Below are 20,048 nucleotides of genomic sequence, written 5' to 3' on the forward strand. Positions count from 1 at the left end.
AGATCATCGCTGAATGCACAACATGTTAAACCTTGAAGCAGATGGGCTACAACAGCAGAAGACCCTACTGCGTCAGTGCTGTCAGCTAAGAACAGGAAACACAGACTTACCAAATTTGGACAGTACAAGATTGGAAAATGTCTTAATGAGGAGTTTCACTTTCTGCCATCACATTTGTACGGCAGGGTTAGTATCATTGGTTCAAGCTGCTGGTGCTGCTGTAATGGTGTGTGGAATATTGTCTTGCTACACTTTGGTCTTCTTCCAGCAGGATAACATGCCACGTCACGAAGATTCAATAATGTCAAACTGGTTTCTTTAACATCACAATGAGTTCATTGTGTTCAAAATGGCCTCTACAGTTACCAGATCTCAATATGATGAAGCACCTTTGGGATTTGTGACAAATCCGCAGCAACTGTGTGATGCTGTCATATCGAGATAGACCAAAGCTTCTGAGGAATGTTTCCAGTATCTTGTTGAGTGTATGCCACAAAGAATTGAGTCATTTTTGAAGGAAAGATGGGATCCAACCCAGTTCTAGTAAGGTATATCTAATAGGGCTGCCACAAACGATTATTTTGATAGTCGACTAGTCACCAATTATTTTTGCGTTTAATCGACTAATCAGATCATGCATTCATTGGATGTACAGCTTATTGCACCAGCATGCATCTGCTCTTATATAACTATCATTAGCTTACAGCTAGTGTTTAAGGTCTGTGCAAACTAATAATAAAGACAAGATGATAGTTTATTAAATTTTAATGAAATTTGCAGATTGTTTCGGTGAATTTTAATAAACTCCTTGCTATCTAAAATATAACAGGACACCGGAGTTTATTCTCCAGCATCTCACACTTCTGATAATCAGCTGTCTGCTTGACGTTTATTCAGCTGTGTAAAAACTATAACTTTAATTTCAGCCAAACCGATTTACTTAGGAACAAATAAAATACAAAAAAAGCCAAACAATAACATTTTTAAGTTATCTAAGTGACTTATATATCATGTTTAACCTGAGTAGCAAAAGACCCCGGTGGATTTGAAAACGATTTGGTGTTCTCACGGGCTCTAGTGAGCCTTGCCCTCGGCTAGCTATCGAGCTAGTGGGTAACAGACGTTTTTGAAAATGTGGTGTCTTGATAAACTGAGCAGATATTTGAGGTTTACACAGCTACATTCTCGCCTGAAAATATGTTAAACGTTTATTTTGTGACCCAGAAAGAATAACAAGAGTAATATTTAAACTAACTAGCTGCCGCCATTGTTGGAAACTGAGCTGGGCTGTGCTATGAATTCTGGGATACAGCTACTTCTTCTTCTTCTTCGGGGTTTAACGGCAGCTGGCATCCTTGTACATGCAGTGCTGCCATCTTCTGTTTCAGTCTGTTATTACACTCTTAAATTCTACTTATTCCTGCGTCTTTTGTGATCTTACAAAGCTTCAAACGACGCGTTGACTACTAAATCAGTCGTCGATGATTTTGATAGTCGATATCAAAATCGTCGACGATAGTCGACATAATCGTGACTAGTCGACTAATCGTGGCAGCCCTAATGCAACTACAATTAGGGGTGGGTTTTAATAATCGATTCATCGATTAAAATTGATTCTGGCTTGGACAACGTGATATCGATTCATTAAAATCCTGAATCGATTTTTTTAATATAAATGTATTTTGCCCAAAATTCCAGAATCTCAGGTGAGACATCACAAAATTTTGACAACCACCAAACATTTAAAAGAGTAAATGAGAGCAGGAACACGGCTTCTGCACAAAGACGTAAACACAAAGCGCAGACCCACGGATCAGAATCAGTGAGATGTCGCCTTTCTCACCCGACGGCAGGGACACAGCCGGGGCTGAAAGCCGACAGCTCGCTGATTCTGATGTTTCGGCGGGTCCGCGCTTTGTTTTTACGCCCATTTTGCGCTGATTCTAAAGCTGTTAGTTTCATCTCTCTCCAAACAATATTGACCAAACCAGCAGCAAAAGAATATCCAAACTACGCTTCACATAAACATCGTCATGGACTCCCTCTTACTTTCACTGTTTTGCTTCTACCACAATAAAATCACACTTCATGCACAGCTCTCTCTCTCTCTCTCTCTCTTTCTCAGTGTTCAAGAACAGTTTCCCGTCTATCCCTGAAATCTGTTTTCTGCATTATTTGCTTGCTTGTTACGCACAAGACTACCGTTGTTTACAGCGCTGTCGGCCGATGTTTTTTTTCTCCTTTTACTTCCGAAAAGAAAACCTAATTTCTGCCGTTCAATAGGCTTCTGAACAAATTTTTGAACTTTTTAAAATTATACAAAATGCAAAACGCTTAGCCGTGTCTCTAATAAAACCCCTGTAACTTCAGAGGTAATGTTCATATGTTGATTAATGGTTTTCTTTCGTTTTTGATGTACTGCAGAATATTTTTATAAAATCCCAGGCCAGGAAAAATCACCTTCATGTTTTTCTGTTTTATCTTCAGCTCCTTTGACACAAAGGCATCTGCTGTGATGCTCACACCTTTGATAAAGTCTGGAAAGTGTCAGCTTCCTTTTTATAGATACAAAAATATGTAAATGTCCTGATCTGAATTATAATATTTCTGACTGTCTGAGGCAAAATTTCCCAGATTCAAATCGATTTGAATTGAATTGAATCGAATCGTGGATCGACTCGATTCTAGAAATCCGTGACGATATTCAGCCCTAACTACAATGTAGTGTCTAAACATTTCTACAATAGAACAATGAAAGTAGAGCCTTTAACACCATCACTTGTGAGAAATGCGAAGAAGTGAATAAATGAATCAGGAAGTGATTTCTTTCATATTGAAAGTGCTTTTACATTGGCCACAGCTTCCAGGAGTTTTTGTTTTGTTTTTAAGCAGCATATCAAACACGTTTTTAGCTGCGATGTTTTAGTCATACGTGTCTCTCTCTGTTCCTCCCCCACAGTTCATATGTGCAGTATAGATGGAGACAGTGAAAACCACACCGCCCTGGACCTCAAGTTAGTGTTTCCCCTCATAGTAACTTATAACATTACGGAGCAGGTAATCTATCATTCCTTACCAGCAGGCCCTCCTCTCCCTTCATTACCACCTGGATGAATGATGCTGTCAGAACTTGTCACCCCAACATCCATCCTCTCGCTCTGTGTGCGCTCCTTTTGTTAAAAATAGATCATTAATTCAACAAAGCACTGCCATTAAACTCACAGCTCTCCTAACAAAAACATTGTTTAAAAGGTGATGCTTGGTTTCATAAAGCCTTTATGTTATCCCACACCAAAAAAATAAATAAAGTAGATAGAGTGTGGTTGTAAATCAGCAATTGTGCTCTTACTGCAGTGTCCAACCTGTGTGTGTGTGCGCTGTTGTGCTTTGTAGTCCAGATGAGAGGAGGTTCTGTGTGTTCTCGCTGGCTGCGTCCACAGATGGCAAAGAGATCCTGGGAGGGTGAGTACAATTTGCTTTTATGTTTCAAGGCAGTGACTGACAGGGTTGAAATGAGTACTGAAGGCTCTTTATGAAATTTGAATTCAAGCACAACTCTGCTTTTCTTCCATTTGTTGGCGGTATATTCGAAATATGTTTATTAGAGCCTCAATTTAGGGGAGTTGTTTTATTCTTTTCTCAGCCTCTCTTCTCTCTCATTTCAGAGCAAACGACGGCTGCCTTTACGTTTTTGATCTTGAGCAGAATAAACGAATGTTGAAGGTTAGTGTGTCTTTGTGTGCATTTATGTCTTTTTGCTCGCGCGTCGCCTTGGCCGTGCCCGTTTCAGCGTCACGTCTGTCTGATTTGCGCTTCATCCTTCGGTCAAGGTTAGCCAGATGCAGCGGAGCAGAAACTACATAAAGTTTTACACCATCCTGTAGTCTAATATAGCAGCGAAGAGTCCAGCTCCGCCACACAGTGGGACGGTGGGGGTTAAACCTACCGCCCTCCCTCCTCCCATAACCGCCCCGTGCGCAGAAGTCAGCATTCGACCTCGACCATCTGCTTCGTCTCTGTCGTCCGCCGTTTCTCTGTCTGTCCCTCCTAATTACCTCAGTGTTGTGGTGTGTTTCTGTGCTTTTATCTCTCAACTTTTTATTAGTTGTTTGTACTTTCACTGTCACTTCCTCATGTGCAGCACTAGACTTTCCACGATTCAGTGCAGTGATGGGAAACTGAAGTCGGGGCATTTTGCTGCTGTGGTTCCGGTTAGTGTTTTTCCCCATTGGAGGGAAGGATTTCTGCAAATCAATAGAAAGCTGTTGAGGCTGATCTGTGTCTCACAATGAGACTGAATGGGTTTAGTGATTATAAAATGATGTGAATCACACGCTGTGGCCTTCATAGTAACCTGTTAGAGATGGCCTCCACATCATTAAAACGGTAAATAATGAAATGTCTTATGAAAGAAAGCAGTTCAGTTGTTCTGCTAGAACCGCTCATCACCATGCTTCATGTTGAGTTATCCTTTCATTTGTGACACATCCTTTTATCTAGCGATTTATTTCGTCTCCTTGCACATATAAAGGACAAAACTAACAAACACTTGTACTGCTGTAATTACTAACAGCTACATCTTTGCATTTGGAGACTCACAACCATGCCGTGTGTATAAAGCCTGTTTGTAGCACAGCCTTTGAGGCTTATGTACTGAAAAGTCTGAGTTTCAGTGCGCAGCAGCCTTGAAGAAAAATGCTCCTTTCATTACTTCTGCATAGGCACAGACATGCATAAGTGCGCACACACACACACTTTTCACAACAACATGTAAATAGCCCACTTGTAAATAGCACATTCTTGCACACATGTGCACACGCTCCATACAGTAAACACTGACTCTTTCTTTTGCTGCCATCCTCATCAGATTGATGCCCACGAGGACGACGTGAACGCGGTGGCGTTCGCCGACAGCTCGTCCCAGCTGCTGTTCTCTGGCAGCGATGACGCACTGTGCAAGGTGTGGGACAGACGGACGCTGCGGGAGGACAGACCGCAGCCTGTTGGACAGCTGGCCGGCCACCGAGACGGCATCACCTTCATCCACAGCAAGGTGGGTGCGAGTGTGTGTGTGTCTGTGAGGGGGGGTCTCTCAGTAAAAAGTTTTCCAGTTACTTGGAAATGGTTTAAATGAGAACATTAATCGTACAGGATGTTTATTCAATCACATGTATTGTTCTAACTCTCAGATCTCGGTCTCTTTTTTTCCATTTTGTCACGGTGCCAGGGTGACGCTCGCTACCTGATCAGCAACTCGAAGGACCAGTCCATCAAGCTGTGGGATGTCAGGAAGTTCTCGCCCAAAGAGGGGCTGGCAGCTTCCCGTCTGGCTGTCACCCAGCAAAACTGGGACTACCGCTGGCAGCAGGTTCCCCAGAGAGGTGAGGAGGGGAGGGGCCGAAGAAGGGCGAAAGGGAGGTACTCGTGGTAAATGAGTCAGAGGGGAAGTTGGAGGACGAGAGGAGGAGAGGTCACACAGAGGAGGAGATAAAGATGAAATGATGATATTAAAAAAAGAGAGAGAGGAGGCAGTAACAGGGAAGGTGTGTGTGTGTGTGTGTGTGTGTGTGTGTGTGTGTGTGTGTGTGTGTGTGTGTGTGTGTGTGTGTGTGTGTGTGTGTGTGTGTGTGTGTGTGTGTGTGTGTGTCGTGAGGAACACGACACACACGCTGTTGAGGCACACACACGTGAGGAAGACTCTAAAGCCACACGTAGGGAGAGTGATTACCATTACAAGCCAAAGAGGAGGGAAGGAGTGGAGGAGAGGTGAAGGATAGGAGTTTGGATAATGAGATAGAGGCGGTAAAAAACTAAACAAAATGAAACGATCTAGTTCAGGGTGCAGTTTCTTCTAAGCTTGATATAAATCTACATGGTCTTTTGGATTAAAGTTGAGGACAAGTGTGAGGAAAGAGCATAAACAGTAAAAAAAAAACATTTATAAAATGGAGAAATCCTTGTGCATCTTTTTGTTATTTAGCAGTTTTGTGTTTGTTTACTTGCTCCTCGCAGCCCTTAAGAGACACAAGCTGACAGGCGACACCTCAGTAATGACCTACCGAGGTCATGGCGTCCTCCACACCCTGATACGCTGCCGTTTCTCACCAGAGTTCAGCACTGGGCAGAGATTCATCTACTCCGGCTGTTCCACGGGCAAAATCGTCAGTAAGTGACTGTGTGTGTCTGTCAGTGTGTAAACGGCAACAAAGTCTGCGTGAGCTGATGCACAAAGTAATATTTGAAGAATCGAAAATCAGTTGAACCCTGTGTGTGTGTGTGTGTGTGTGTGTGTGTGTGTGTGTGTGTGTGTGTGTGTGTGTGTGTCCAGTCTACGATGTGCTGACCGGCACGGTGGTAACCAGACTGGTGGGCCACGACGCGTGCGTGAGAGATGTCAGTTGGCACCCGTACGAGGACAACATCATCAGCAGCTCTGTGAGTGCGGTTAATGCAGAAAGTGTCCTGCTGGAATCAGCGTGTGAAAGCTCGTCATCATAAATATCACATTAAACCCAAAAGAAAGCCCTTTCCAGAAGTTGTAAAACGATTTAATAGAGTGGCGTTAATCCCAGACACTGTTTCCTCTACTAATGGAATAAGGCATAATTTAGAAAAGTCTGAGACAATTTGATACGTTTTCTGGTAATTACGGGGGAAAAATGACCATTTGCAGAAATAAACCACTGTTTTTCCCCCTCACATATTCCATTAAATTAGACTTTTTAGCAATTTCACTACTACCACTACTTGATAAAATGGAAAACAACATTAAAGCAGTGCAAATGAACTGAGCTGTTTCGACTAGAAGAAGGAAGCAGACATGAGATGCAGAGTACTTTATGTTTATACTTTACACCGCTGAGGCCTGGACCTAATCACACACAAGCAAAGCTGGATTTATGGTCGTGCAGTGCTGCTTCCAAGCGTAGCTCTTTGGGTGTGCAGAGAGGAGGATTGTGGGAGTTCAACCAGCAGAGAGGCTACAGCAAGGGTGCAGTCCTGCAGAAAGTAAACACAGCTTTGCCCCCGAGCAACGCGTCAGAGGAAAAAGTGAATTAAAAATCCCAAAAAGCAAAATAAGAAGCGCAGAAATTGGAGGTTTTCCTACATATTTTGACTCGGCCACTAAGTAGGTCTGCAGAACTCTGTGTAGCACATATGCGCTATTGATGTAGTAGCATATCAAGACCATAAATTGCTGCTTCTTTTCCATTTGTGGTTAAAAGCTGCCGCTTGTTTTGTTGGCATAAAGCATGAATCACGTCACCATTATTTAACAGAGCAGACAGGCTCAGCAGCTGTTTTAAAAGTGATAACAAGAGTCCATCCAGCTTAAGAACATTAAACTACGGGGCTTAGATGGCACAGTTATTATTTTTTAACCTCTGATCTCCATCCTTTCTCTACAGTGGGACGGAGCGGTTCGAATGTGGGAGCACAGACAAACCCATCCCCTAGACGAGGAGCGAGACACGGCAAGGGGAGGAGGAGGAGAGGAAGGGAGCTGTTGGAGGAAGTGATGTTAGCACAGAGGAAGGCAGTGAGCTCAGAAGGCCTGGGAGAGACTTGAGTATCTGCTAACGTTAGTGCGGGATATTAGTGATTCAAATGAAAGCGTGGCTGAGAAAAGTTCACTGGGAAGGCGCCTGAGCCTCGTGCTGTCCAGTGCCGATCAGAACACGGCGGGACGGCTGTTGCCACCTGCAGCTGTTTTTCTGTTTTTTTTCCCCCCTGTTTTTTTGTTTATTGCCTCATGTCTTGCACAGAATAAGGAGGCCAGAGCTTTTTCAATCCAGCCTGGGACATTTTACTCAAAATGCGCTGAAGCTGCACTTAACGAGCAATATATATATATATATATATATATATATGGAAAAAACAACTTTGGATGTTGCAGGGGAACGTAATGATGATAATTTTGTAAAAATGTATAGAATTTTAATTTGTTTGTGTGTGTGTGTGTGTGTGTGTGTGTGTGTGTGTGCGCGTGTGTGTTCCGGGAGTGTATTTAGATTGTCGTCAGTGTCCTGAGTCTGTTTGGACTCTGCTGTTATGAATAACACAACACAGGCTGTGTCCTATTTTAGGGAACATCTACCTTTACAGACTCAACATATAATCATAAACATTTTTTTTCCAGTTGGCAAACTCATGAAGCTGATAATTGCGTTAGCTTTCCTGAGTTTATTCAAAACTCGACAGGCTCAAGGAAGTTTCAGTCATTATTCGACCTGGTCTGCCTCATCAGAAAGAGTTTGAAAGTTTTCGCTGTTATTCTGAATCCTCTGTAGGCTTCCTCAAGGCTAATGTTAACTCCCTGTCCCTCAGACACAGCAATATTCTCGTTCCAGGGTCAGCACTCAGTGTAATTTTTGGCTAAATGTAAGCCTGTGATTTGATTCAAAGATTTGATTGTGTGTGATTAATGTGTTCAAGTCAGCACTTTGGGGAAGGGGAACACGCACATGGTTTCAAAATGATCTGTATATGCAATTTTCAGGTGTTTATATCAAAGCTCATATTTCACTCTCAGACTTTGCAGTTATAATAAAAACCTTTCTTCAAACGTATCACGAAGGGGCTGTTGGTCATTGATCAGATGTTTCAGGCTTTAAAAGTGTGGGAGCTGCAGGAGAAACTAGAACGACACTTCAAACAACACACATGACTCACGGGATGGGATTTTTAAACATTTGTCATTGAGCTTCTCTGTGTGTTTTATAGAGCTAACTGCAGCTGCCAGATATGCACACAGTTGACAATTAGCTGCTACAGGAGCCATAGCAAAGTTGTCTGAAGGTCATTGTAATGTCAGCAGTGCACTTACCGGCCTAAAATTAGACCTAACATACTTTGGCGTGCCTGGTTTCATTTACACCTACTGTTCTGACTTCTTACAAAAGACTCCAAAGCTCTGCTGGAAAAGTGCATCATCACAGTGAATTTCAAAAGTTTGCACTCATCATTTATTATTTACTACACTGGAAAGCTTTCTCTGAATAACTTTGAAGACTAACGAGAGAAACCAAAAATCCACCACCTCATGGAAGTTAGCAGTCCGTCTGCCATTAGTCTGCACTGGCTTGTGAAAACGGCATCAGTGTGCTTTATGTGAGCATGAGTACCACGGAAAGACTAAATGCAGTCCATTTGACTCAGACGGTTGAAGGGGGGCTTTAAGAAGCTCCAGCCTGAGTACTGAGCCTGGAAATAAAGCAGACTGAACGTGCTGTGAGAAATGCAGCTGTCCATGGCGCCAAATGCAAGCTGGCAACCGCTTATAACTTAAATTAGTTTTGGCTCCAACAGCTCATTCTTAGACTGGAGAGTCCTGAAGGAGAGAACTGGAAAAGGAGCTAAATGATCCAAGGTCAGAATGAGACTACTATTATTATTACTTTTCCCAATGCAGGAAATGCAAATATAAGTGAGCAGCATCACGAGAGCTATTTTAAAAGAACTGGGATTTTTGTCATGAACTAAAGATTCATTTTGTTTACTTTTGAATTGTGTTTGAGCATTGCTGTGAAAATAATGGGGTCAATTACAGCAGCAAGCATTACTGCATCTCCTCTTTCTGCCTACGGGGGAGGGGTTTTGAGGGTAAAGGGGACATGGAGGGGGGGTTGTATTTTTGTAAACCATGTGTTCTCTCGCGTGCCTGACAGTGATAGAATAGAAAGGTCCTGGAGTGGGACGGGTGTCCTTTTCCCAGACAAAAGCAAGCGAGGCAGACTCCACAGAGAGGGAGGACGAACGCGGGTCGAACAACATGAATCTAAAGACAGGAAACTCCTCAAATGGCTTCACACCAGAGATCAGTTTGGATAAACTACACCGGATGGCTGCAGAGCTGATACTGCCTGGACGATCCATCTTGAGGCTCCTGAACACTGTTCTGGAGTTTGTTACAAACTTTCTGGCCCGAGTTTTAGGAAGCAGCCTGATCAGAAGACACTTCCACCTGCTGCTGTCTGGATTGGTCCTCTTTGGGCCTGTGCTCAGCTTCTGGGTATCAAAGTATAGCATCTTTGCAAACAGCAACCACTACCTGTACAGGTGAGGACTCCGGGAGACAATGAATTACTGCTTATAGTGCTTTGCGTACACCAGGGGTATCAAACATAAAGCACAGGGGCCAGAATTGGCTATTAGGTGGAGGACCTGTTTGTGGAGAGTTTAGCAATGATTTATCATGATTTAATTGGATGGAAATAATTGACTGAAATAGCTGTAGTAACTGCTGTCATTGCTAAAGGAAACTGTATATCTTTGATAAAGACACTGCTCCTTTAATAAACTCTTGACTCGGTAATAAAACCCAGCGCACCCTTGCTCACTGTAGTGCTCGCTGGGCTTTTACTGCTTCAGCCCTACTTAATCTGTTTTGATGGCAAACTTTCACTGAGTCTTTATTCTGAGTCAGCTTGTGGAACAATACAGTTCAGCATTTACAATCATCATAATGTCATTTGGCCCACTGTTTTAGGTTCATATAATCCATCACATATTTTTAAAATCCAGTTATGATATTAAATTATTCCTCATTTATTTTTGTGGATGCTTTGCTGCCACTCATTTGTCACATACACTGAGTAAACCCCCACCCAAAAACCAATACAATATTAATATACCACTTTTGAAAAACAAAAGCAGCACATAAATATTGTATGATAATGTCATTCTGAGGTATGATGATAACTATGAGGCAGTAGCAGAATTAAAGTCTTCCTCAGACTGTTCAGTGCACTTACATGGAACTAATTAAGTGAAACCACCGGCTCATCAACTTTGATACCTCAAAGCAAGTTTGAGTGAACTGAAAAAGTTAAAAAGACTCAGCTTTGCTGTAAAGCTTGAATTTTTATGCATATCAAAAATAGATTTACTTTCTGAGCACTGTGTTAGCAAGAAGCTCCTGGATCTGACCTGCTGGCTGCCTGAAGTCTTTGTGTGTTCTGTGTGGAGTCTGGATGTTCTTTCTCTGGCTTTCTCCGCCAATTCAAAGACATAAATGTCAGGGTAACTGGCAAATCTAAACTGCCCCAAATTGTGAATATGAGCATGAACGACTGACTTTCAACCTCCCCAGGATCCTCCTGTTGCTGTGACTGTGAGGAAAAAGTAATTCTACACATATTTCATTACTGCGTGTGTTTTGCTCATATATATGGTGTGTACTGATATCCTTATTCATCACGCTCTCACAGGAAGTTCCTGAGGTCCACTTGGGGTTGGACCTGCATCTTTACGAGCGCTTTCATCATCCTTCTCTCCCTCTCAGTCCGTCACTCCACCTCTCTTTCCCTCCGCCACCTCTCTCGAGTAGGCCTCACGGGTTTGCTCTGGTGGAGCTGTCAGCGCCTCCTGACCCTGCTGGAGGATGCAGCGGGGACCTGTTACGAGCCCATGACCCCAGGCCAGGACGGCCAGAGCCCGGCCTCTCCAGTACAGCCTCTGCTGCTCCTGCATGAAGACCAGAACAAGGCCTCCTGCCTGAAAGCCCACATGCTGTGGCGAGGCTACGAAGTCTCCCAGGACGTCCTCATCCTCTGCTTCTGCTGTCTGCTGCTTGTTGAGGAAATGTGTGTCTTTGGTCATCACTTGGAGCGACAAAAGCCTCTGCAGAGGTCACCCGGAACCCCGCTGAGAGTCGTCTTCCTCCTGTGTGTTCTTCTCCTCCTTGTTTGGATGTTTCTGCTGCTGTGTTTGCTTGCATACTTCCCAAAGTTTCCCTCCCAGCAGCTGGGTGGAGCTCTGGGCTACCTGGGGTGGAGAGGACTCTATCACGGATTGTATAGACTCGGATCGAGATGGGGTTGTCCTGGTTTGCCCAGAGAGGGAGTTTCTACCACGGTGCACACCAACAAACAGCCTTAGTAGTGTGGCACCCTTAATGAAAATGGTTAGATTTTGGCACTGAAATGTCCTTCAAAGCTCAGGAACAAACTTCCAAACCCTCTTTTAAGACTGCATGCTGTAAATGTGACATCACGTTAATAGTTTGCTTTCTTTAGAGGTCAAAATTAGTCCAAAAAGAAGCTTAGAAATCTCATTCAGACAAAGTAAGTGAGAAAAACTGCTGCTTTATTGTGTAATCTGAACCAAAATGCAGGCACAGTTAGAAAAAGATTTCTGGGAGCAGGTGTATCATTACTTGATGAAGAGTGTCATTCTACACTGGTTGTTGCTTATTAAAAAAAAAAAAAACGAGCCTGGAGTCTGCCTCAGTAGATGAGCGCTTTCCCATCTCCTCTGGGTCTCTTAATCTTGTCAAAGTTCTTGTTAATGATGTCAAACAACACAGCCTGGAGAGAGAAATAAAGACACAGAGTGTGATGCAGAAGCAGGATGATATAGGGAAGACAGACAGTTTACAGGGAGTCATAAAAGAGAGGGACGTCCAGATATGGAGCTGTAATCACGTCAAACAGCTCCTTTCATCATCGCCCGCAACGCCTTGTTCATTAGCGGCATCAAACACGGGAGGACAATGGCCGAAGGAAAGAGACGAGCTGATTAATGGACGGGAGACGGAGCGCCAATCAATTTAACACAAGCACTGCAATTAGTTTAATTACCCTCCTATTAAGAAGGAATGGATTCCATTTAAGCTGCCGCTCCCGCCGGTGGACACGACAGGCATATTTTACACCCAAGCCGCTCAATTTAAAATACAGAGCATGAAAACAGCAGATGGTACACGGAGTGTGGCTCATGAGATTCAGGATACACGCAGTCAGAGAGGGCCAACTGTAAGCAAGAGGCAGTGGGTGTCTTACGTATGTATTGCGGATGTCCAAGACCACAAGGCGGAGCTCGCAGTATTGATATTGGTCCAGCTCATGGACCAGCTGTCTGTAGTCTCCCTGCAGCAGAAAACCCACACCACAAACAGCGAGCGTATTAGCAAAACAATGTGTAGTATGATAAGCACATGACACAACAGCAACTAATTTATGCGGGAGAGAATGTCCTCATAAGTTTTTTTTTTCAGCGCACCGGCACACATTTTTCTCATTCACACATTAATATGCTTATTAGGATGCACAGCGGGAGACACTGACCACGTGGGGCGACTTGGAGGCTTTGGCCACAGCGTCACCCCTCTCGTTGTAATACCTGCCAAAACAAGGAGAAGAGAGGAGTTACAGTACCACCCACCTGTTTTAAAATAGCCCCCAGCGTTTCGCTAAATGTCACATCCAATGCCATATTCAACACATCAGTCTGGTTTTTAATAAAAAGACAAAGCAGAAGACTGCCTCTCATTATCTCTGTTAAGATTTTCTCACTTTTAAATGTGGAATTGAAGCCTTTCTGATTCTGCTTATATCTATATGACTTTTTTTCTGTTTGACTTCACTAAATAAAGATGGATGAGACCCTCTGAAAGCCTGAATTGCTGTTTATATGTATAGATTTCTCAGTAATTGTGGATATTCTTATGGTACTGAGCGCAGCAGGTTTTGTGGTTTTCTCTGCCAAATACTTTTGATGGAGTAATGTCAGGTCTGTTTTCCTGGCTACGTCAGTGCAGGCTCTTACTTTGAAATCTGAGTCTGGAATCCTTCGATCTTGGTGCGTGTGTTGGTCAGCAGCTCAAACACTTTCTCCTGGTGGACACGAAGGAAGATTTAAAATGCAGCTGGATAAATTTCACCCTAAAGATAGACTCCACATGCGATTGTTTACTAACCTGGACAGCCACTCCGAAATTGTTCCCATCCTCAATTTTAGGAATCTGGAGTTGCACCCACATTGACACCTTCCAGGAAAATAAAAGGAAAAAACCCCACTAGTACAATATACAAGACTTTTTATCACATTAATATTTTCTGCACATAAAACCCGACAAATTTTTCTCCACATAAAGTTCTGAGACTGACCGTGTTGAGCTTCTCCTTCAGTGTCTGGATCTCAGTTTTGACCTTCGGCAGGAGGCTCTCCACCTTCTCATTGGTGCAGATGGGACCACATGGAGGGCCTGGAGGACAGAGGATAGCACTCCTTCACTTAGTGAGCTGCAGATTTGCTTTTCTAATATAGAAAAAGTTCCTTATGCCCTTGCTTTCTTCCAGTTAGCTAATCCGTGTGTAAACGGTGTTTAAACTTTGTATCATCAGCTCATGAGCCACAGTAGACTCATCAGTTTGTTACAAAGGAGCCAGAAAAGCAGTGATGTGTTTCATACATGGGTTTGGAGCCTTTCTTCCTGCAGTATTTATTGTCCTTATTTACAGGAATACGGTTACTGCTAAACGAATGCATCTTTCTTTCTATTTTCCCCCCATTTACCTGCGTCTTCATCCTCTTTATCACTGTCCTTGTCTTTCTTCCCCTCCTTAGCCTCCTTCTGTAAAATAAGAATAGAAGGCATCGGGTCAGAGTTTTTGCTGATGATTAATCTCCAAGACAGCTAGGCTGCACGCCTTTTTCTCTTCTGGCTTTTCAACCTTGGGATCTCTGTTGGATTCTTTTTCTTTGCTTAAGACATGTAACCCAGTTGCAGCAATCTGTGCCCCTTGATATTCTAAGGAGACTCCAGCAGCTCCCGAAAGTTGTGCAACCACCCCAAATATTCTCCTAACCCTCGTTAAAAAAACCCAGTGGCATTAGCTACACGGCTCTCTGCCCTCCTCTAAATCCCTGCATGAGTATTAGTTCAAGACACACAGCCTTTGTACAGTTTATAAAAATCTGAAATTCACAGCCGACTGAAGTAACATAAAAGACCCGCTCGCTGCCAGTTTGTAAAACAGCCCTTGGAAATTGCACTGTGATTGGTTGTCATGGTAACTGGGGACTCAGCATTGTGTCTTTATATAATGAAACACTAAATATAAACCCTGAGCCGAGGACCCCAGTTGAGAGGAGGCTCTATGAAGAAATTCAAAGGTTAGACAAATAAAACACAGATGTGAGGCTCCTCGATATGAAAGCCATTACATCTGGGTAATGGAAAAACAGCCGTCCTTCATAAATCACCCCGAATGCTCCTTTATTGGATTTATATCACAGTTTTAAAGAACAGTCTTCTGGGATGGAGTCCCCACCTGCTCTTTTTTCTTGCGCTTGGCCTCCTCTTTCGCCGGATCGGGTATCGGGATGTCGAGTGGAGCCTTCAAAGAAGGCAGATCGTTGCATCTGAAAGACTGACGCACAAACACAAGTCACCCAATGTGAGAATCAAGAGCCCAGTGGTATGTGCCCACAGTCACACAGGTGGATACCTTCAGCAGCTCCTGCAGCTCTTCAAGCTTCTGTGGGAAATATGTTGACACCAGCACCTCCGCCTGTTAAAACCAAGTAACAAAATCCACATTAACAATTCAAACTTGTGAAGCAGAGCTGGGAAAGATTTCGGATTTTCGTTTGAGTTACCTCCTTGGTGAGCTTTTGGCAGAAGTCGTCCACCTAGAATAAAGTCACAGATTTTAGGCTTGCTTATAAATGACCGTTTTATTTAGCCCCTGCTGCTGCTCACCTCCCGTGACCCCTGCTGTCCGTAGACAAACCCCATGAAAACAAACACTTATGTGGACACTAGCTCGCCTGCTAGCATCACTGACACACTAACCATGTAAGTGAAGGGAAAGGAGAGTTAGCTTGCTGCTACATAACACTTTGTGCTAGCGGACTCACCTGTTTCTTCGACTTGAGGCGAATATCCACAGCAGCCATGTCGTCTTTGGAGAGCAGAAGTTGTTTATTAGAGTTTAGTAAAGGCTTTGACTTCACAGGAGGCGGTTAGAAATAAGAATATGCTCTCTTTCTGTGTAATTCAATTCCGTGCACGACACGGACAAATACTCACAGTTACTCAGCATAAAAAGCGAAAATGAAAGTAAAGAGTGTTTTAGACAGTTCCGTACTTTCCTGCAATAATAGCGAATGGACGTGTTGCATTGTGGGCCGTGTAGTTTTATTTGACTTTATTTTATAAGGAGCAGTCGACTTCTCATTTCCCAGAAAATGGGGCTGTGATGGGAACAGAGTGGGGAAGTCTACAAGCAAAAAAAAAAAAACACTCAGAGAAATGCGTTTCTGTGTGGCAGTAGTTATTTCTTTGTCTTCGAAGGGCTAACCCTCATCCAAGAATAAAAAAAAAAGTCACCTAACTCAAGGGATGAACCAATGTTGAGTCTAAACATTCACAATTTAGCCTCAAAAACCAATTCTTAAGGCACTTTAGTACGAGCAGCCTATCACAAAAACATATTTCGCCCCCTCATCGTTAAATCTGCAAAAATACCAAATATAAATTTGACAGGCATAAAATTATATTTTTGGACTAACAAGTTGATTCCTAAAAAGCTATTAGTTGAAAACCTGACATTTATCTGAGAATTTTGCAGTATGTCCTTAAAGAATTGAGGAACCTATCCTCAAAAACAGGATGATAAACCTAAAAATAGATAGACCTAAAAACTGTCTACAGCAGAAGAACAGTATCTGAAAGTCATGTCCTTAGAAGCAGGAAAAACAATACATCAAAAACCTGACACAGGACCTGAGAGACGCATCTGACCTTTTATTCATCTATTGCCTGTCCCGTTTGGTTCTTTTGCCATCAGAATTATTGTCTAAAGGCGAGGAAAGATGCCCAACGGATTTACTTTACCAAATGGACCATCCCAGCCTTGCCGTAATGGTCCATTTGATTCACCTTTTATTGTTTATTTTATTTTTTTATTTTCACTTGCAAGATACGGGACAGACTTGAATGAGGAAAAGAAAGGGGAGAAAGGAAGAGGGGGAAAAACAGCGGAGAAGAGGGACGGGGATAAAGGGCAAAAAACAAAAACCAACTAAATAAGCAGACAAAAAAAAATACATATCAATCACCTGGATCACCTGTTGAAAAAGAAAAAAGAAAACAAGCAGAAGAATACGAGAGCAATACAATAAACAACATCACGATGATCTATGGGAATATAACAGTAAATACAAAATAATAAACATTATTGTGCAGCACGTAATATCGACAGCGCACAGTGTGCTTTGAGGAAGGAGCCAAAAAGGGTGTAGTTTGTGTGTGTGAGTCCCCGTGTGTACACCTGTGAGCATGAGCGCGCTTGTATTTAAAAGGTTCCTTCATGTAATGATCTGCTAGAGGGTGTGAGGAGCCACAGCCCCGTCCTCCAGGGCATGAAGCAGGTATGGAGGAGATCAAAACTCCAGACATCCAGAGGCCCCCAGAACACAAGAGACCAAGAAAGACCAACAGAGGGGCAGCCGCGCCACTGTCCCAGAAAGAGCTGAGGAGAGTCCCAGATGAGGGCTCACTCAGCAGCCGCGGAGCAGAAGCCAGGGGGAGTTGCAGTGACGCGCCCGAGAGCTCCGCCGGCAGCCAGCTGTGCCTGAGTGACCGAGCCCCAGGCCGAGAGGCCGAGGACACCCCACCCCCAAAGTGGCCCGAGCGAGCCCCAGGCTCCAGGCCCCGATAAGCGGCCACCAAGGAGTGAGCCGGTGTGTACCTGGACGCCCATCCCCGGGCGCACCAACGCACTGATGTCTGAGGGCGTCTGCCACCGGCAGGGGGAGTGATGGGGGGAGATAGGCCTCCATACCTTGGAGGGCCTGAGATGTCCCCAGAGAGGTGGCGTCTGATACCCAACCTGACATATAGACACAGACATACAGGCACACACAGATACAAACATCCATTCCCACCCTCATGCTCTCATATGCACTTACTCCACACTCAACCAACGTGGAGACAGACATAAAGAGACGCTGTACACACGATCACACTCCCCAAGCGTACTCTACAAACCGGGTCTAGGTACCCTTGCCCCTGGAGGGGGGAACTGCACCCAGACCCAGGTGGTGTTACCCTTTTCCCTGCGGTGGGGAGAAGCAGACCGCCCCGACTCCGCAGCAGCAGGGAGGCCCCACACTCCAGACCCCAGTTGGACGGCCAACTCCTCCTCCTAGCCCCCCCGCTCCAGCAGGTCGCAGAGAACGGGGGGGTGAGAAGACTCCAAACCTCCCTCCACCCGCTCATTGTAGTGTTGATGCATGTGTGTTCTAAGGTGCATTTAAAACTCAGTGTCTACGTGTATTTAGAATTGAGAGGTGGGCAACAACGCCAGGGGTGAGGTGTACACCCTGATGGTCTTTTGGAGTCCGTGTAGCGTGCCCACCCCCAAGATGCTATATGTATGTGTTATGAGAGTGTGAGTAATGTAAATGTCTAAGCTGTGAGATAAAATTGAGGCACAAGAAGCCAGAAGGGGACAGAGGGGGATGCCTCCCCTGCACCCTGGTGACACACCTTTACCCCAAGGCCCTGCATGTGTGGGTGATTGTGGTGGAGCGGGAAGAGGGAGGCAGCTGGAGATGGGGAGGGAAGGAAGGGAGGGGCAAGTGACCCCTCCCTGGGGCCAGCTTCCCCGCTGACCCCAGTAGGAACCCCCATACTCCGCAACCTGCCAGGGAAAGGGGGCCCAGGCTCATCCGGACCGGGGCCCAGAACAGCAACATCAGTAAGCCTTTCTTAAAGAAGGGGGAAGAACGAGGAAAAGCTGAGATTACACAAAAATTTAATCACAGTGATGTCCTTCAAAGCACCTGGACAACTATTCCTGAAGACTACAGAAGAAAGCTGTCAAATAGAATTCAATCAATCAAACTTTATTTATAAAGCACTTTTCATACAAAAAAAAAAAAAAAAAGTAGCACAAAGTTCTTTACATGGTTAAAAGCAGCCCACCCCACCCCAATTCAGGCTGTGTGGATCTTACAAATGCTGACTAAAGCTCGTTAGATTGCACAAACTCTGTTTTTGTCTCATATTCTGATATATTCTGTATTTATGAAGAAACATATGAAGAAATGGCTCAAGACTTTTGCATAGTACTATATATCAATTTTTTGTCCATAACTATTATATATATTGTAATATTTAATACTCAGTTTATTTTATTTTCTTTTCTTCTTTTTTCCTCTTCTTTATGTTTTTGTAAAAGCAAAAATCTTTGCATGTCACAGCTGGCGGAGTGAGCCGTGTGGAGTGGAGGAAAAGGAGGACCCAAAATGCAGCAAACTGATGATACGAGTGAAGTTTATTTACACGGTGGCAGTGGCAAAAACAGGCAATGAAGCATGAGTAATGACAAACCTAAACTGGGAGAAACTAAAGAGCAAACCTGAAATCTTACAAAATGGAGAGCGCAGCAGAGAGACGCAGACCAAGGACCAGGATACCAAGAAACACAGACGAGCCGACAACGAACACAGACCGACACCCACTATATATACACACACACAAGGTAATCGGGTAATCGCACACAGGAGGGAAGAACAGCTGATCTGAATACACATGATGACTGGAGGACACAAGCTGAACACAATGACAACAGACACAGACTTTCAGAACAAAACAGGAAATCTAGAACCCGAACCGGACACAAGGGGGGAGGACACAGAATAACTAGAACAGAGGGAAATAATCACAAAACACAAAACGCTGGGTCAACGACCCAGGACCATGACATTGCACCCATTAACCTAACCTAAAAATCAGAGCAATATCTGAAAAATAATTTATAAAAAAATCAATCTTAAATCAAGTTTAATGCTCAGATTGACCCTAAGACATATTCCCGTCCTCTCAGTTATGTGTGTTAGATGTTAGATGTGTGAACAAATTCTGTATCAGTCTGTGAGTTATGGGTGCTTCCACTGGTGGGTGCTGTTGTTCAGTGTGGAGTAAAGAAAAAGGATTATGAAGACAAACGACAGCTTTATGTTCCTCTAACCGTTGGAAATTGTGTAAAGTGTCTAAACTACAGTCTTGTCTATATGCAATTAGGGACTGGTTATTGGATAATTTCCTGCTCCTTAATACTGATAAGCCAGAGTTGATGGTCATTGGACCACAAAAATTTCAGTACTTATCCCAAAATTTCAACTTGAAATTGCAGGGACAAGGTTGAAAACTTGGGCGTGTGGTTTGACAGGGTGCTCTCCTCGAGTCTCATGTAAAAGAGACAACAAAGACCGCCTTTTATCATTTAAAGACGTTTTGTCAAGCGACACTG

General features: G+C 43.8%; 3 protein-coding genes across 3 annotated transcripts in view; 2 read left to right on the top strand and 1 right to left on the bottom strand.

Moving 5' to 3' along the window:
• Positions 1-8,570, top strand: part of dcaf11 (ddb1 and cul4 associated factor 11) — a 13,544-nt gene extending 4,974 nt beyond the window's left edge. Inside the window, exons 8-15 of the mRNA XM_085286538.1 lie at positions 2,960-3,014; positions 3,394-3,462; positions 3,666-3,723; positions 4,868-5,053; positions 5,228-5,381; positions 6,013-6,165; positions 6,329-6,435; positions 7,410-8,570. Of these exons, the coding sequence (XP_085142664.1) occupies positions 2,960-3,014; positions 3,394-3,462; positions 3,666-3,723; positions 4,868-5,053; positions 5,228-5,381; positions 6,013-6,165; positions 6,329-6,435; positions 7,410-7,520 (893 nt within the window). The 3' untranslated portion in view covers positions 7,521-8,570. The remainder of the gene's footprint in view (positions 1-2,959; positions 3,015-3,393; positions 3,463-3,665; positions 3,724-4,867; positions 5,054-5,227; positions 5,382-6,012; positions 6,166-6,328; positions 6,436-7,409) is intronic.
• Positions 8,571-9,092: 522 nt separating this feature from the next.
• fitm1 (fat storage inducing transmembrane protein 1) lies at positions 9,093-13,390 on the top strand. The gene is made up of 3 exons (XM_085286541.1): positions 9,093-9,370; positions 9,669-10,059; positions 11,211-13,390. The coding sequence occupies exons 2-3, from the start codon at positions 9,773-9,775 to the stop codon at positions 11,878-11,880; spliced, it is 957 nt and encodes a 318-aa protein (XP_085142667.1). The 5' UTR covers positions 9,093-9,370; positions 9,669-9,772; the 3' UTR covers positions 11,881-13,390.
• Positions 12,071-15,883, bottom strand: psme1 (proteasome activator subunit 1). The gene is made up of 11 exons (XM_085286543.1): positions 15,646-15,883; positions 15,385-15,417; positions 15,234-15,296; positions 15,057-15,155; positions 14,299-14,356; positions 13,890-13,987; positions 13,700-13,768; positions 13,549-13,616; positions 13,068-13,122; positions 12,783-12,869; positions 12,071-12,308 (listed from the first exon to the last, which is right to left on the bottom strand). The coding sequence occupies exons 1-11, from the start codon at positions 15,682-15,684 to the stop codon at positions 12,228-12,230; spliced, it is 750 nt and encodes a 249-aa protein (XP_085142669.1). The 5' UTR covers positions 15,685-15,883; the 3' UTR covers positions 12,071-12,227.
• Between the last annotated feature and the right edge of the window lie 4,165 nt (positions 15,884-20,048).

Source organism: Mchenga conophoros, linkage group LG9 (assembly GCF_057382185.1).
Source record: "Mchenga conophoros isolate Kocher_MC1m ecotype Shallow Benthic linkage group LG9, M_conophoros_male_GT1.1, whole genome shotgun sequence".
NCBI lineage: Eukaryota > Metazoa > Chordata > Actinopteri > Cichliformes > Cichlidae > Mchenga > Mchenga conophoros.